This window comes from Podarcis gaigeae (assembly GCF_964106915.1).
Source record: "Podarcis gaigeae genome assembly, chromosome: 8".
Lineage (NCBI taxonomy): Eukaryota > Metazoa > Chordata > Lepidosauria > Squamata > Lacertidae > Podarcis > Podarcis gaigeae.
The window spans coordinates 23,757,499-23,774,060 of NC_139684.1; the positions used below are offsets into that span (position 1 = coordinate 23,757,499).

Here is a 16,562-nt window from a genome sequence, read left to right on the forward strand (position 1 = left end):
AAAACGCTAAAGAAATCCGACTCTATTTATGGTCACTCTTTCATCAATGTGAACTGTGTTCCCAGAACTTCCTGGGAAACAAAACAAAACAAAACAGAAGTCTGGTGTCAAATAGTGACAGCATGCTCCTCCACAACAGGCAGTGTGCAGATGCTCTACCCAGCCTTTTGAAGAAGAGGCAGTGAAAGGGGCAAGATGTGGTTATAGTAGAAGTAGGAGTTTTGCAAAAGCCCCCTGATGCTTCAGACTGGCCCCAACCTGACCCAATCCAAACTGGGGCTGACCCAACCCGAATCTGGCTCCAACTCAGTTCAGGGGTCTTGGATGGTGTTTAATAGAGCATGCAGTTGGGTGGGATAGAAAATGGAGATCATGGCATTTTCTCTTCTCTCTCTTCCCCACCTGCCAGAACAGGCCCTTTTGAAAGCCCTGGATGATTCAGGGCAGACCTGCTTCAATCTGTGGCTGCCTCAACCTGACCCAGCTAAATCCTGAATTGATCCAATTTGGCCCAGTTTGGTTTGAGATCTGGAATTTGGACAGCTCTGGTGCACAGCCCTATTTAGAAGCTCATGAATTGGTTGTGTTGTGTTGTGATGCAAGCCTTGACCTCGTCAGAGGCCTGGCCTCACCCTCTGATGTTGCTTCAGCTTTAGATTGAGGCTTATGTAGGAGCAGCAGTTCCACCCCAGCTGCACATTCTGGAAAGGGGCCACTTCAACTGCTCCAGCAGCCTTTTACTCCAATGGAGTCGGAGGATGATAGTGTGACTACCTCAAACCAGAGAGCCACTGATAGCCACTACGGACTCACCTTATTGACTTGATTTGCATGGGGCTTGATTTGCATGCAATTTCCCCTCTGCCCCTCTACCCTCTCTTTCATCCCCTGCTGAAGGGGACCCCAATCCCATAGTCAATCCCTAGTAGGTTCCCCATGGGAGAGTGAAGCCTAGGGACTGAGGAAAGGTTCTCTACCTCTGCTGAAGGTCAGGAACTGGAGGAGAACAAACATTTTATCACCCAGGACAGCATTTTTAAAATTGTACTTCCAGATCAATAAGCTGAATTTGATTAGAAACAGATGTGTTACTTCTGGTTTAAAATGTGATTTGCTCACTTTAGTTTTTACCTTATGTATCATCACATGGTGCTGTGAATTTGTCATTTTAAAGATGTATTTTAAGGCTGAGCAGGAAACCTACAAAATCAACATTTTGCTGATTTTCACGAGAGATAAGAAAATGTGGAGCCCTGAAGTAGCGGGGGGGTGGGGCAAGTCTGGGGCTTAGTTAGGAGGAAAGGCAACTGACTCTAAGACTTTGGGATTGTTGAAATATATACAACAACAAAATAATAATCAGTTTGAGCTGTGCAACTGAAATTGGTTTTACTAGACATATCTTTTAAAAACAATGTGGACTAAAGTCACTTCTGAGGTCGCTTCGGGATTAGGGGTGGTAAAGCGTAATCTCCATTAGTTTCATAGGAGATCCACCCCTTGGTGGGTGTATGTATAAAATCCATATAAACGATTCAGGTCCCAAATCTATGAAAGACTGCCTCCTTCCTGATCTTGGGTGTTAAGATCATGAGGGTCCTGTCCAATATTGTCCAATATTGTGTATATATTGTGATTTAATATCAGTGCTGTGTTTTAATCGTTTAAATTGTTGTAACCCACCCCAGGACCTTAGGGTGAAAAGGTAATAAATTGTAATAAGAATTTCTTGAAAACAATATGCAAAACGCATTATACCAATTGCTTGCAAAAAAAGGAGGCAGATCAGGAAAAATGTGCAGTGAAACAAACAAACAAACAAACAAACAAACAAACAAACAAACAAACCATAAACTGATGCTTAAATGTACAGGACCGAACTTCAGATTGGGGGCGGAAGGGATGAAGGAACTGCAATCGACAAATCCATCCGTGCCATTCTAGGCAGCTTTTTGCAGCCTTCCCGTCCAAGCGGCTGGGTCCGGGACCTGTCCAGCAGCCCCTTTCCCTCATTTGAGCATCCACCCAGCCCGAGGGTCCGGGAAGGGGAAACCGGGCACCAGGCTGTCCAGGCTCGGTTCCCTAGCAACCGCAAACAACCTGCCATGCAGAAGGCGCAAAGGACCGAGAAGAGGCAAGGGCTTCTTTTTGGAGCTGCACGCAGAGGAGGCGAGATGCAGGAGGCGCAGGAGGTGTTTGACCAAAGGTGCCCACCCCGCTCCCTGGCTGCGCGGAAGGAGATGCTTTCCTGGCCCAGCGATCGGGGTGGGTGGGAGGTGGCGGATGGGGAGGAGAGGAGGGTGGGGGGGGGGAAGGAAGGGGAAACTTTGGCGAGGCTGCAAATCCAATTGGCTTCTGCGCCGTGACAGGCAGCCGGGCGCCTCGCCCCCTCCTCCCGCGCGCAGCGCTGCCGGAGTGTGGATGGGAGCAAATGTGGGGAAAGTGCAGTCGGAGGCGCCGGGGCTCCGCTGACAGCACGCAGCCAGGGCGCTCGCTCTGGCTCGCCGGGCTGCCCCCGGTGCACTATGGCCAAGACCCCGGCGGAGCGCGCAGCCTCCTTGGCCGCCTTCCTCGCCTCCTGCGCCGCCTGCCTCGCGGCCACCACCAGCGAAGGTAAGAGCCCGGGAGCAGCGCGGAGAGGCAGCCCTTGCCTCGGGTGCCGGCTGGCGCGGGTGGGCTGGGCGCTCGCGAGGGCTTGTCGCCCAGCAAACTTCCTCTCGCACTGCTGGGGAGGGTCTCCCAGAGTTTGATGCTCCTGGAGGTTTGGGGACAGCGACCCGGGAACCTGCCCGAGACCGCTTGTCCCTCCAACTCAGCGTTGCCCACACTGACTAGGTTTCGGGCAGGAGATGGCGGGATTTGAACCAGGGACCTTTTGTTGCAAGGCAGGGGCTCAGGGAGCTACGGTACTTCGCCACACAGCGGAGGAGAAGGACATCGGGAACTCCCGCTCTGTAAATAATGAAGAGTGCCCAGCTCAGGGCGCCATCAGTGGCAAGGTGTGTGCAGACAGGATGCCCCAGTTTTGCGTGAGTGCAGTGGGCGTTTGTGGTCTGTGAGCTGAGAAGAGGAAGAGGCTGGGTTGCTGGGCGTCTTAAAAGATGGACTTTGTTGCGTAGAAAAGTCTAGGAAGGGGAGGCAGACAGGACACACCTGCTCATCACCTCTGTGCTTTAGGAGGAGTCTGTCCCACAACATTGTTGCTGGTTCCTTTGCCCAGATGCTGGTCTCAGTGCCCTTGGCTTTTGGGGATTAGCAGGGCGGGATTTGGGGCTTAGGCCACCTCTAGTGCCAGCCTGTCTTGGCTGGCATTCTTGGTTCTAGAGCAACTGCCCATTTCTGCTGACCCCTGTGGTACTGTCAAGACCACCTGCATCTTCCACCATGACGCATGCCTACTTGTGAAACTATGGCAGAACCAGTTCCTGCAGTGGAGCGGCTGACTCTGCATGGCCAACTTCCCTGGACTTTAAATAAGTGCCCATCCACTGGCATGTTCACATTCCACTGTTGACCTCTGTGCTTTTCCTTGTCTCATCTCCAGAAGACATCCAGGATCATTCTGTGGGGCCTTAGAGTGAACATCAGGTAGATGGATAACTAGCCAGAGTACTGACCAGTTCTGTAAAGTCTGGTGCTGTTAGCCTGAGTTCTTCCACTACTCCTCTCCAGCAACTACAGCATAGTCTCCGCACCTCTTCACCTACAGAAGCTTTCACCAACCTGGTGCCCTCCAGATGTTTTTTTTGGTGCTACAACTCCAGCCTCAGCCAGCACCTGGAGGGCGCCAGGTTAGCAAAAGCTGAGCTACAGCATGCCTCTTGGTAGAGCTGCCCATTTCTCCATTATTCCTGTCAATTGTGTGCCACAACCGTACTTCCAAAGCCCCTACCTGATTTTGCATTCATTTACAGTGGTACCTTGGTTCCTGAATGGTTTGGCTCATGAACAAATTGGCTCCCGAACGCCGCAAACCCAGAAGTGAGTGTTCTGGTTTGCGAACGTTTTTCGGAAGCCGAACGTCCGATGCAGCTTCTGCAGCTTCCGATTGAGTGCAGGAAGCTCCTGGGGCCAATTGGAAGCCGCACTTTGGTTTTTGAAACATTTTGGGAATCGAATGGAATTCCAGAATGAATTAAGTTTGAGAACCAAGGTACCACTGTATCTGCTTTCATTTATATCCCTCCTTTCTTTCAAAGTACATGGATTTCCTTCCTTTTACTTTACCCTTACAACACCCTTGTGAGGTAGGTTAGACAGAGAGAGAGAGAGAGAGAGAGAGAGAGAGAGAGAGAGAGAGAGAGAGAAGTTAGCCTAGAGTCATCCAGTGAACCTTGTGGCTTCATTGGGATGTGACCCTGGAGTCTCCCCAGTCCTTGCCATGACTCTAACTGCTACAAGTCTCTCTTACGAAGGTAAAAAGCTGGGATAGCTCAGTCATTAGAGCATGAGACTCTTAATCTTAGAGTTGTGGGTTCAAGCCCCACATTGGGCAAATTATTTACTGCATTTGGACTAGATGATGATGATAAATTTTATTTATACCCCGGCCTCCCCGGCCAGAGCTGGGCTCAGGGCATCTAACATCAGTAAAATGAAAGTAAAAACATAATAGGAAAAGAAAGAAACCAAATTTAAAATACAGGTTAAAATGCAATTTAAAATGCAGCCTCATTTTAAAAGTAGCCCATAGATCAAAACCACAATGGGAGGGAAACATAAGGGTCAGACTGAGTCCAAACCAAAAGCCAGGCAGCCTTGTGACCCTTGTGGTCCCTTTCAACTCTACAATTTATGAATCAATAAATTCATGTAGGATAATTCTATTAATGCTATTTATTTTAGCATTTATTAATGCTAAAAGCAACCTATAGGTTCAGGGGAAGCATACCTCTAAATTTCAGTTGCTGGGGGGTGGTGAGGAGAATGGGGGATGGGTGGTTGGGCATCTGGATGACCCCTGACAGAGACAAGATTCTGGATAGGATGGGTGCTTGGTCTGATCCAAAAGGGCTCTTCTTATGCTCTTGTGAATAGCAGTGAAGGAGGGTTGTTGTCTTCATGCTTTGCCTATGGGCTTCCCAGAGCCATCGGATTGATCATTGTGGGAGACAGGATGTAGAATTCGATAGCCCTTTGGTCTGATCCAGCAGTGCTCTCCTTGGGCCCTCACCTGCCTCCATGTGCTTGTTAAAGAAGATATGCCCCTCTCCTGTACTCGTCCCCCTCTTCTACCCTGGCCTAGACCTTCAGAATCACAAGTGCAGTTGTGTTTCCCTGCCACCTAGAGACAGGGGGATCATCACCCACGGTTCTTACCTGCTTCCCCTGGTGGCTGAGAGATCACAAGGAGGTCACAGCAGGGCAAAGCAGCTCCCACAACCCTCCCAGCTCCCTAGCTGCTCTCTCTCACACGCCAACTCTGAAGCTACATTAACCACAGCCACACGGAGAGAGCATGTCAGGTCAAAGACAGCTGGCAGAAAAGGGATTGTGACAGGGAGGATGGGCGCCTCAGATGAGCCCTGCTGGATCAAACTCAAGGCCTATTACAGAGCTGCAGGGGAACCACAAGGGCAGAGGGCTATTCAGCCTAGGGTCTAGGGTCACAACCTGTTCCCCCACAAGCAGCACATGAGAGCAGCAGCTCCCCCTCTGCTGTTCTCTAGAGACTGGTCTTCAGGGACATGCTTCCTGTGATCTTGGAGGCTGTCCGTAGCCATTGGGACTATCATAGACACTGATAGACTTCTCCTCCGTGAATTTACTCAACCCCCTTTTGAGGCTATCTAAGCTTGTGACCTCCACATCTTGTGGCAGCGAATTCTGCAGTCTAATTACCTGCTGCCTTGAATCTCGCACCATTCAGCTTTGCGGGGTGACCCCGTTGGTTTCTGGTATTGGTATTATGGGGTGGGGAGGCAATGCCTTCCTTTCTACTTTCTTCATGCAGGGCACCATTTTACCCACCTGGATTATGTGCTGTTGTCCCCCCACCCCATTGTGTCTTCCTTTTCCCCAAGTGAAAAAGCCTAAAACGCCGGAACATTTGAGTTGCTGCATCCCCTTGATCATTTTTTCGCTGCCCTTTCCTGCAGCTTTTCCGCAGGCACCACACCTGCAGTTTCCAAGCTGGTAGAGATAAGTGGGAGAGAGGAGGGTGTCTCGGGGAATTTGCATGAGATCATGGTGACCTGCGTTCCTTTGGCTCCGAATACCCGAATAGCCTGTGCTGAGTGGCCGACGTTGCTTCGCGCAGTCCACCCTTCTGGAAAGATGGTTCTGAAGGGAGTTGAGGCCAGGTAAACAAAGGGGCCCATCACCTTGACCCCAGGGCTTGGGGCAGTGCACTTGCTCTGTCTCCTTGAGGGAGACAGAGCTGCCCAGACAGATCATGCCAGCCTGATTCTGGCTGGGAGGCTCTGCTCCTGTTTACGTAACTATGATTTGCAGAGCGCATTTATTTTCCCCTGATGCTGGGTGGGTTTGAACTATGGGCCACACGAGGCCAGTTTGTCCTTGGCTCCAGCATGATGCTGTCCGCGCTGCCAGGTCTGTGCCAAGCAATGCAGAGGCTTGGTACTGGCATTAATGTTTCCAAATGCCACCTTACCGAAGGAGGGTTGGTGGCTGGGGGGGGGGAGTGGCTGCGGGCTTTCCATTCTGAAGATCCGCCGCCCCTGCCTTGTTTCCAGTTCCATATTTCATTACTTGATCCCCAAATCCCACCCTTTCCTCTCCATATCAAAGATCTCTTTCACGAGAAAATATTTTTGGATATATTTATGCCCATTGCGTTCACACACAAAAATATTTTTTGGACATTTTTATGCTGTGAGCACGAGTTTCCAGGGTGGATGTACTGACTTGTCTGGGTTTTCCAATTGTGATCATACTGTTTGTGGTGGACACAGGGAATAAATTCAGTTGACGTCACATTTTAATGCAGATCAACTAATTCATCCACTGCATGAACAAAAGCACAATCGCTGGAAACTCCGAGCTCATCCACACTTCCACCTGTCCTTTGTCTAGAAAGCATGGGTCCCAGCAGTTGAGCCCTTGCATCACCACTTTCCCCAGGAGAACCCACTCTTTAGCGATAAATCAGAGCAAATGTCAACCCAGAGAAAACTCAGTTGACATTTGCTCCGATTTATCACTAAAGTGTAGGCTTCCCCGGGGGAAAGTGATGGGGCAAAGGCAAATCTGGATGAGCCCTCATACATCTCCAAATTTTGCAATGCAGTACTCTGATCCTGCCCCCCCAAAAGTTTAAGAAGTACAGCCATGGGTTTATTAGGGGAATGGCTGCATTAAAAAAATGCATATTTTCATGAAATAATATACGAACAGGCATTCTTGCAAAATCTGTATGTCCTCTAAATTGCGGAAGAATTTCCATGAGGACATTTAAATATATCTATATCTATAAATGTATACATGTTTGTGTGCCTATCATGAATGATGTGGAAGCATGGAGGACTGAACTGTAGGTTGCAAAAATGAGAAAGTCAGAGGAACCAAGGCTGCCAGATCCATCCAAACCTAGTGTGTATTTGTGACCTTCTACTCACACAACCAGAGGCTGTTCCAGTACGGGACTTGCCCAGATAATTTATTATTAGTTCCAGGATCACATTTGGGTCACAGTATTGTGTGGTGTCAAGGTTGCATTCAGTAACAGGATGATTTGGGCCTGGCAGCCATGTGCTTCTAATATCACATCATACTCCAGAATTGGAGTATGGGCACTGAAGTCATGCAGAAAACAATGTGTCTGAAAAGATAAAGGCTCAGGTGCTATTGGGCAAATGGTCCATATTCCAATTCCAGGGCTGTTCCCAGCCATTTAGGCACCTGAGGTGAACCACGAAATGCTGCCCTTCCGCTGTGACCAGAGATTGAATTTTCACATGGCATAAAAGCCACCTTTAGATATAGGTGGTGTTCTGGTTTAAACCACAGAACCTAGGACTTGCCAATCAGGTTGGCGGTTCGAATCCCTGTGATAGGGTGAGCGCCCGTTGTTCGGTCCCTACTCCTGCCAACTTAGCAGTTCGAAAGCACATCAAAGTGCAAGTAGATAAATAGGTACCGCTCCGGCAGGAAGGTGAACAGCGTTTCCGTGCGCTGCTTTGGTTCGCCAGAAGCGGCTTCTTTTGCTGGTCACAGGACCCAAAAGCTGTATGCCAGCTCCCGCGGCCAATAAAGCGAGATGAGCGCCGCAACCCCAGAGTCAGTCACGACTGGACCTAATGGTCAGGGGTCCCTTTACCTTTACCTTATAGCACAAGTTTACAACTTATTCCTGTGTTATTTGCAACCAGATTCTGTTCTGGAAGTAAATAGCACAGAAATGAATGCTAAACTTGAGCTACATTTTCTTAATTTTCCAGAGGTGTCATGTGAAAGCTCAGATATAATACAAAATTTAACAGTTGGAAACATTGAAGAAACTGGAATAAACTGCTGTGTGAATGCAGAATGAGTGGAGAGAGAGAAAGAGAAAGGAGTACCAGAAAAGAGAGAGAGAGAGAGAGAAAGAAAGAAAGAAAGAAAGAAAGAAAGAAAGAAAGAAAGAAAGAAAGAAATTGGAGTGGCAGGAGGAAGGTGAGAAGAAGCACCCACTTTTGGAATCTGGTCTTGCACCCAAGGCAAATCACCTTCATCACCTGAGAAAGAAAGCTTCTCTACCTTTGACTGGGAGGATGTTCAATTACCTTACCTATGCATTCAGTATTTTGTGTGTCAGAGAGACAGACAGAAAGAGAGGAAATGATTTCAAAGTCGGACAGGTAAAGAGCTGGTTGACCTGCACTTCCGTTGACCCATGATCCTCTCTTTCTCCACTGCCAGTCACCACCAATTACAGCCTCCCTTTCTGCTTAAAGGAAGAAGAGATTTTCGTTGGGACAACGGCATGTTTGGGTAGGAGGGTGGTGCATTTGAAAAGCCTTTCCTCTGCCTGAATGTGATCCCAATCCCAAATGAGGTCTGTCTGAAGTTTGTTGCAGTTTCATGAAGGGCAGGGGTGAGCAGGGATAATCAAAGGGGAGCTGTGGGTGGGGCTGGAGTAAAAGGTAGGTGGGGCTGGAGTCAAAGGTGGGTGGAGCCACCTTTCTCTTTTGTCTGTCTGGTATCACTCCCTCCTTCTCTTCCTGCCACCTCCCTTTCCCCTTTCTTGCCACCTGAAAGAAATTAAGTCAAGAACCACATAAAATTAGTCTGTGGATTGTAGGTTGCTCACCCTTAGCACAGTGTGCTATTTGACCCAGGGTGAATCTGTCTATTTCATTTTTTTATTCAGTTTTCCACATTTTGAAATCAGTTTGCAATTTTTTAAATTAAAAAAATCATGAAAATTCAGCAGCATTTGAATAATAATAATAATAATAATAATAATAATAATATAATTTGAATTTTCCCTTCCATACACAGATCTGTATGCAATTTTGTCTGATATACACATTTCTGAAAAGCAATTTCCCCTTAGATTATGCATTTTCACGTGTTATTTTCACTAATGCATGCATTACAATGCACATTGTCTCCTGGTGTATGCATTTTTGTACGTGTCACTTGGCTGGAAAAATGCGTTGCAAAATCCAGATAGGTTAAAATTTCAAAAAATGGCTGTGTTTTTGTTTGCTTATTGTTTCACCAGTGGGCGTGGTGTGACATAACAATGAACATAATTGGACAACATTAATAATAATAATAAGATGATGATTGAATTGCTACCCCCACACCCTTTCCACATATGCGTGTTTCTGTTCTCCCATGATTCACCCATTGAAATGGCAAGAAAGAACTGTATGCCAGTATACTGCCCCAAATTTCGTCATTTTACTCTTACAATTTTCAGGGTTAACGTGGTTGCAAGCCCCGCCCCCTGGAAGCAATTAACATGGAACTGAGTCCTAAATTTCCACTATATTCTGCTAACCTTCTGCAATGGTCTTTTACGTCTCATGACAGCTCAAATATAATGCAGAAATTAATAGGGGAAATGGAATAAACTGACCTGCAAATGAGGTCTATTGTGATCCTAGCATCCCAGCATTGTGATCCACAGCACTTCTGAGTAAGACTCCAGTCCACAAGATGCACAAGTGGCCACAACATTATTTAGAGCTACGCCTGTAGGTTATGGCTATGGCAACTTCACCCCGGCAGAAGAATCCACTACTTAATTAAAACAAGCTATTAAAAGGAAATTTTAAAAATCCAATGAAATATACCATAATAAACCATGGGGGGGGGGGCGTGGAATGTAAGCCAAAGGATGGTATAGCTCACTGATTCATTGACTTCCTGAAGTTTTTACCCCAAGTGATCTGAATTGTGGAAACTTAATTAACAGCTTCCTTGGGATTATGAACAGTCTGCGTTTTCTAAATCAGTCAGAAGCAGGTTGGTGCCTCACTATCTTGCAGGAGGGGCTGCAATCAAAGTGGCTAGGATGAGCAATCTTTGTTTGTTTAGTTTTGTGGCTAGCAAAGTAACGGAGAAACGCACTGGAAAATATGGGCTGGACGATGAGGGCTCTGGTCTTTCTCCCTCTCTCACAATACTAGAACTCACAAGAATCCCAAAAAGCTGAATATTGGAAGGACAAAAGGAAGCATTCACATGGAGTGTAGCTAAACTTGTTCCCCCAGGAGGCAGTGATGGGCATCGACATGGATGGCTTTAAAAGAGGATTAGACAAATTTGTGGAGGGGAAGGCTATTGATGGCTACCAGCCATAATGGCTACGCTCTGCCTCCCCAGTCAAAGGTGGATTGTTTCTGAATACCAGTAGCTGGAAACCAAGGGAGAATGCTGCTGTGCTCAGGTCTTGTTTTGGGGCTTCCCATTGGTTCATCTGGGGGGCCACTGTGAGCAGTGTGCACCCAGGGGGGCCAGGGCAAGGTGCACAGGTGGGGGCCATCCACTGTGAGCTGCATGGGGGCAGATCTGTCTGCCACGCTCAAGCCACTGCACACGGGAGCGGCAGGGCGAGCTCCCTGCGGTGTGCCTTTTTGTCACTCCCCCTCAAGGATGACCCCCGGGGCAGACCACACCTATCACAACCCCCTTCCTCCGCTAGTGACTGTGAGCACAGGATGAGCCATTGGCCTGATCCAGGAGCCTCTTGTTATGTTCTTATGATACACAGTGGTCATTCCTACCCAGAATGTAGGAACGATCAGTTCCTTACACATACTGAACAAAGATTGGGTGGGACTCATTAAAAGTGTCAGATTGAGGTTGCTGAGTCGGTCTATATTGGTTAAGGTGATCCTTCAAGTGAACTGGTCTCAAGTTATTAAAGACTAGGCTGTACAGTCTCCCACTCCGAGTCACTGGTGTGGACTAGAATATCCACATGCCCCAAACAGTCACCGAAAAGCTAGGAACGTCATTCCTTAGTCCTTAAATTGTGGGTCCTTAAAAGGGGTAAGGGACGCGGGTGGAGCTGTGGGTTAAACCACAGAGCCTAGGACTTGTCGATCAGAAGGTCGGTGATTTGAATCCCCGCCAAGGGGTGAGCTCCCGTTGCTCGGTCCCTGCTTCTGCCAACCTAGCAGTTTGAAAGCACATCAAAGTGCAAGAAGATAAAAAGGTACTGCTCCGGCGGGAAGTAAACAGCATTTCCGTGTGCTGCTCTGATTCTCCAGAAGCGGCTTAGTCATGCTGGCCACATGACCACTCCCTTGGCCAATAAAGTGAGATGAGCGCCGCAACCCCAGAGTTGGCCACGACTGGACCTAATGGTCAGAGGTCCCTTTACCTTTAAAAGGGGTAAGCAAGCTTCCAGTCTGTCACCAAACTAGAGGTCACATTTTATTATGACGAATTCCACACTGAATGTTTTCTGTAGCAGGAGCTACTGCATTATCCTTGGTGTGTTAGAAGTATTGCTAAAAAATATTACTTTACCTTTTACACCTACTTTCATGCTGGATATAATGTGTGTATACAATGCTATTTTTCTAGAAAAATAGGTGCTGAAGCTCATCATGAACTTCACCCTTGTTCTTTTAGAACGACAATGGTGCCCATCTGAGAGGTGTCAAGCTTACCTCCTGTGAGCTCCAACTGCAAAAAAGCCGTGTGTGTGTATATGTACAATATCTTATTTATAGTTCAGCTCTCCCTCCCCCCAAAAAAATTGTTTAGGGTTTGTTTCGTTATTAACAATTTGTTTTGAACTTGGTAATGTTAAACATATTTTGATATTAGTTTTTTTTTTTTTGAGTGATGTAATTATCTATAAAGAACTTTATGGGTTGTAGTCAATATTAGTCCTACTCAAACTCATTACAGGTAATCAACATAACTAAGGTTCATTAAGTTCAATGGGTCTACTTTGTGTAGCACAAGCACTGGATACAACTCAGTATCTTTAAATGGATTCAGGAGAATATATTTCACTCCATTTTATTTTGTGTCAATCATCTGTTTCCTGATTATGTTTGAATTTTTCAGTGCCCTTAAAAATGTTTCCTTCCCTGAAATGTGTTAAGCTCACAATAAACACTAATTTTGGAATTTATTTCTTCAAGCTGGAGTTCACCCCAGAATTGCTTCTGTAAGACCCCACATCTCTCACACACATGCTTACATAAGTAAATTGACAATACTTGCTTTATGCTTATGACTTAGCACACTTGTTTCCAGCAATCTAGTTTAAAAATATGTTTTATGTGTGTGTGCTTTTAGGAAGGGAGGAATGCAAGGGCAGATTTATCTGTACACATAACACACACACATACACACAGAGACAGAGAGAGAGAGAGACTAATTTTTCATTAACTGTAACTACACCCTTTGAAAAGCTGTTGATGATAGTTTTATAAGCCATGTCGGCAGGAGATCCATTTTGAAATGATTTTCCAGTGTGTGATTTGTCTGACTTATTAAGCAGGCTGGTGCCTGCTTTTGTCATGCAATATCCTCAGAATGAGACTTCTATTGACATCATGCAAAATTCAGTTTAATTGGCTATTGCTTTCAAAGCAAGGCCTTCGGCCGTCTGGAAGCGTTTCATCGTTCTGACAGTCCTGCGTGGTGCAGAATGAGCGCGAGAAAGAAAGGGGCCACTTGCCATCATTAGTACAAACTCATTGGCCTGGCATGTTTTTCTTTGTTTTCTACTGGGTGTGATTATTGTAGCCTGATTCTGTGGCCGGCCGGCTGGCCGGCCAAGATCTGCCTCCATCTGATTTGAGAGGAGGAAATAGCAGCGGGATTGAAATTAAGAAGTGAGTGCAAAGTAATAAGAGTCAAACAAAGAGGAATTAATTCCTGACCACTCGAGATCTCTTCAATTGGTCAATGCTAAACACATGTCATATTTATTTACTTACTAAAAGCCCTGCACCCTACATTGCTAAGGAATTACTGGAAAATGAAAAGGACTGTGCAGTTTTGAAACCAGTGGTCAAAAACAGTTTGGTTTGAATGCTTCAGTCCGCCATCTTAAATCAAAATTGTATCCAAACAGAGACAAAAACCTGCCCCTTGATCTCAGGAACCGTCATGCAAAATTTGGCCATGATATCTCAAGAGCTGTCCAAATGCATAGTGAATAGTCAACTAGCTTGGTCAACATTCAGCATTCTTGATCCCGTAAGTAGGGGCGAAACTCTGTAGTACAGGGCCTCCAATACCCACCTTCCTGAGTTGCTCCAGAAGAAGACACCATGGGCAGTGCCAAGGTGTCAAAAGCAACTGAGATGTCAAGGAGAACCAATAGGGTTACACGCCTCCAGCTCTCTCCCAACAGAGGTAATAAATCAGGGCAATCAGGGCTCTTTCGGTGGCAAAACCGGGTCTGAAACCAGACTGGAATAGATCTAAATAGTTTATATAGTCCCTCAGGAACACCTGCAGCTGGCCAGCCACCATTTTCTCAACCACCTTGCCCTGAAAAGGAGTATTGCAAACTGGATGCTAGTTTTCTGAAACCTCTTTATCCAGGGAAGACTTCTTTAAGAGGGGCTGTATAACTCCCTCCCAGAATAAGGCACTGATCAATCTCACTGGACTCATCTGTTTTGTCGGGCTTCAAAGCAATTGTGAGGCATGACATAAACTTAAAAAGGGCACATTATGTCTGTGTTACTTTCAAAGTGTACTCCTATGCGCCAGTTTCATCCCATTCCTGCATTATCAGGTGGATTAAAAATAATAATCTGCACCAAAAATCTGCATTTATTGAATATTTTAAAACATTTTTTTAAAAGAATCAAAGCAAGTGCTTCTGAATCTCTCAAGTATGCTTTTAAAAGCATATTTTTTGCCCTAGCAAGCATGACCAATGCTTGGGGATAATAAAAACAAAAAAACAAAAAAACAAAACAAAACAATGAATGAATGAATGAATAAACTTTATTACGGCCACAGACCAGGATAAAAAACCAAAACAACAACAACATATAAATAAAATAGCAGTTAAGATTTATATATATATATATTCATTTATTCATTCATTCATTCAACAAAACATAAATAAAATAAAATAAAATAATCTGTCCAACTACCCCTGTTACACGATCATCTTTCCCATGCAAATGTCATAAATGCAGGAGATACAGGTCGATTGCAGCGTTAATTCTGTAGAGACACATTTTCTCCCCAGCGTGCAGGAAGGCTGTGTGCAAGAGAGAATCAGAACCTAGCAGTACCGACTGCCTCATTCAATTGCTTAATTATGCAATCCTGCTAAACGTCCTGCAACCTTCTTAAACTTCTTGCATCCCCTCCCTCCCCACGGTCCTGACAGGTCCTTTAATTAACTATATGCAGTTTGCCAGGTCAGAATGCCAGGAGAAGGCGGAGGCGGAGGCGGAATATTTTTGCTACCTAGCTTTGGGAACTGCCTCGCCACACAGCATGCTCTAAATGGAGCTTAACCAATTTCGCTTCCAGGAGCAAAAGTGCAGAACCAAAATAGACTGAGAATCTCTCTTTCTCTCTGGCATGCCCCAGTAAGGTGAGATGTGTGCTGTGGTACAACAGAAGCCCTTGAAGGAACCCAGTTTCCCCCACCACTGATGAGAGCTTTATTTCTAATGCAACAGTGCAGAGGTAGAGAGCCTCTGGCTCACTAAACAGACCTGGCCCATTTGGCCCATAAGGTTGTTTTAATATTTGGTCACCCTGGCCACTCTGGGTGGCTTCCAGCATATAGGTAAAGGTAAAGGGACCCCTGACCACTAGGTCCAGTCGTTGCCAACTCTGGGGTTGCGGCACTCATCTCACTTTAGTGGCCAAGGGAGCCGGCATACAGCTTTCGGGTCATGTGGGCAGCATGACTAAGCCTCTTCTGGCGAACCAGAGCAGTGCACAGAAATGCCATTTACCTTCCCGCCAGAGCGGTACCTATTTATGTACTTGCACTTTGACATGCTTTCAAACTGCTAGGTTGGCAGGAGCAGGGACCGAGCAATGGGAGCTCACCCCGTCGCAGGGAATCAAACCACCGACCTTCTGATCAGCAAGCCCTAGGCTCAGTGGTTTAACCCACAGTGCTACCCGCGTCCCGGCTTCCAGCATATACAGAAATATAATGAAACATCAAACATTATAAACTTTCCTATACTGGCCTGCCTTCAAATGTCTTCCAAAGGTTGTAGAGTTACTTATCTCCTTGACATCTGATGGGAGAACGTTCCACAGGGTAGGTGCCACTACTGAGAAGGCCCTCTGCCTGACTCCCTATAGCTTCATTTCTCCCAGTGAGGGAACAGCCAAAAGGTTTTCCACAAACGGTACTTAGCTGCCCCACACCTGATGTTGTAAATGATGGAACAGCTAAGAATACAAACTGCAAATAGATATTTTCATTCCTTAGGCAGCTTGCCAGGGGTTACAGCAAGCTCCTTCAGAGACATGTCTTCAGCAGAATCTGCCTCTTGATGCTGACAGCATGCCTCCAACAGCTGATCAGCCTCTTTGAAGTTGTCACCTGTCATCATAATGATGTCAAGTGACTGACAAGTGGGCAGGGTCAACCACCTGTCAAAGCTGGACTATGGGGAGCGGAGGCAGTCAAAGTTCTGGCTTGCTGCAGTTGGGGGGGGCATAGTCATAGTAGAAGCAAGGATTAAGTCCCCTTCCACAACGCCATCACTATGGACCATGCCAGCTTCGTTTACAGTTTTTGTTTTTAATCGTATCCGTGCAATTGCTAATTGCACAAACAATGGCACATCTAGGTCAATCCTAATTTATGGGCAAATGAACTAATGTAGAGAAAGTGGAATGGGAGTTTCGTCGGCCAAAAGAGAACTGCCATGGGGGTAGGGAGACAGAATGAAATGGCCAGAGCAATGCTGGAAGGGGGGTTGGGCCAGCCTTTTGGTTTAAAGAACTAATTGAGCCTCCTGGCAATTGGGTGATACAATAGGTAGGGGTGGGTGTGTTTGCTTGCTGAGTCGACATCCTCCCAATTTTTAAAAAGAATAATTTAAAATATTAACAGTGGAATCCTTATGCATGTCTGCTTAGAATTAAGTCCAGTGAGGCTTACTTCCAAGTAGGTTTTTTTTTTTTGGGGGGGGGGGAAT

The 16,562-nt window shown here is 46.3% G+C and overlaps 1 protein-coding gene across 2 annotated transcripts in view; it reads left to right on the top strand.

Annotated features, from left to right (window-relative positions):
* Positions 1–2,367: 2,367 nt before the first annotated feature.
* The window catches only part of EPHA8 (EPH receptor A8), a 61,621-nt gene continuing 47,426 nt past the window's right edge, over positions 2,368–16,562 (top strand). For both annotated transcript variants that reach the window (XM_083752526.1, XM_083752527.1), the window contains exon 1: positions 2,368–2,613. In XM_083752526.1, the coding sequence (XP_083608652.1) occupies positions 2,526–2,613 (88 nt within the window). In that variant the 5' untranslated portion in view covers positions 2,368–2,525. The remainder of the gene's footprint in view (positions 2,614–16,562) is intronic.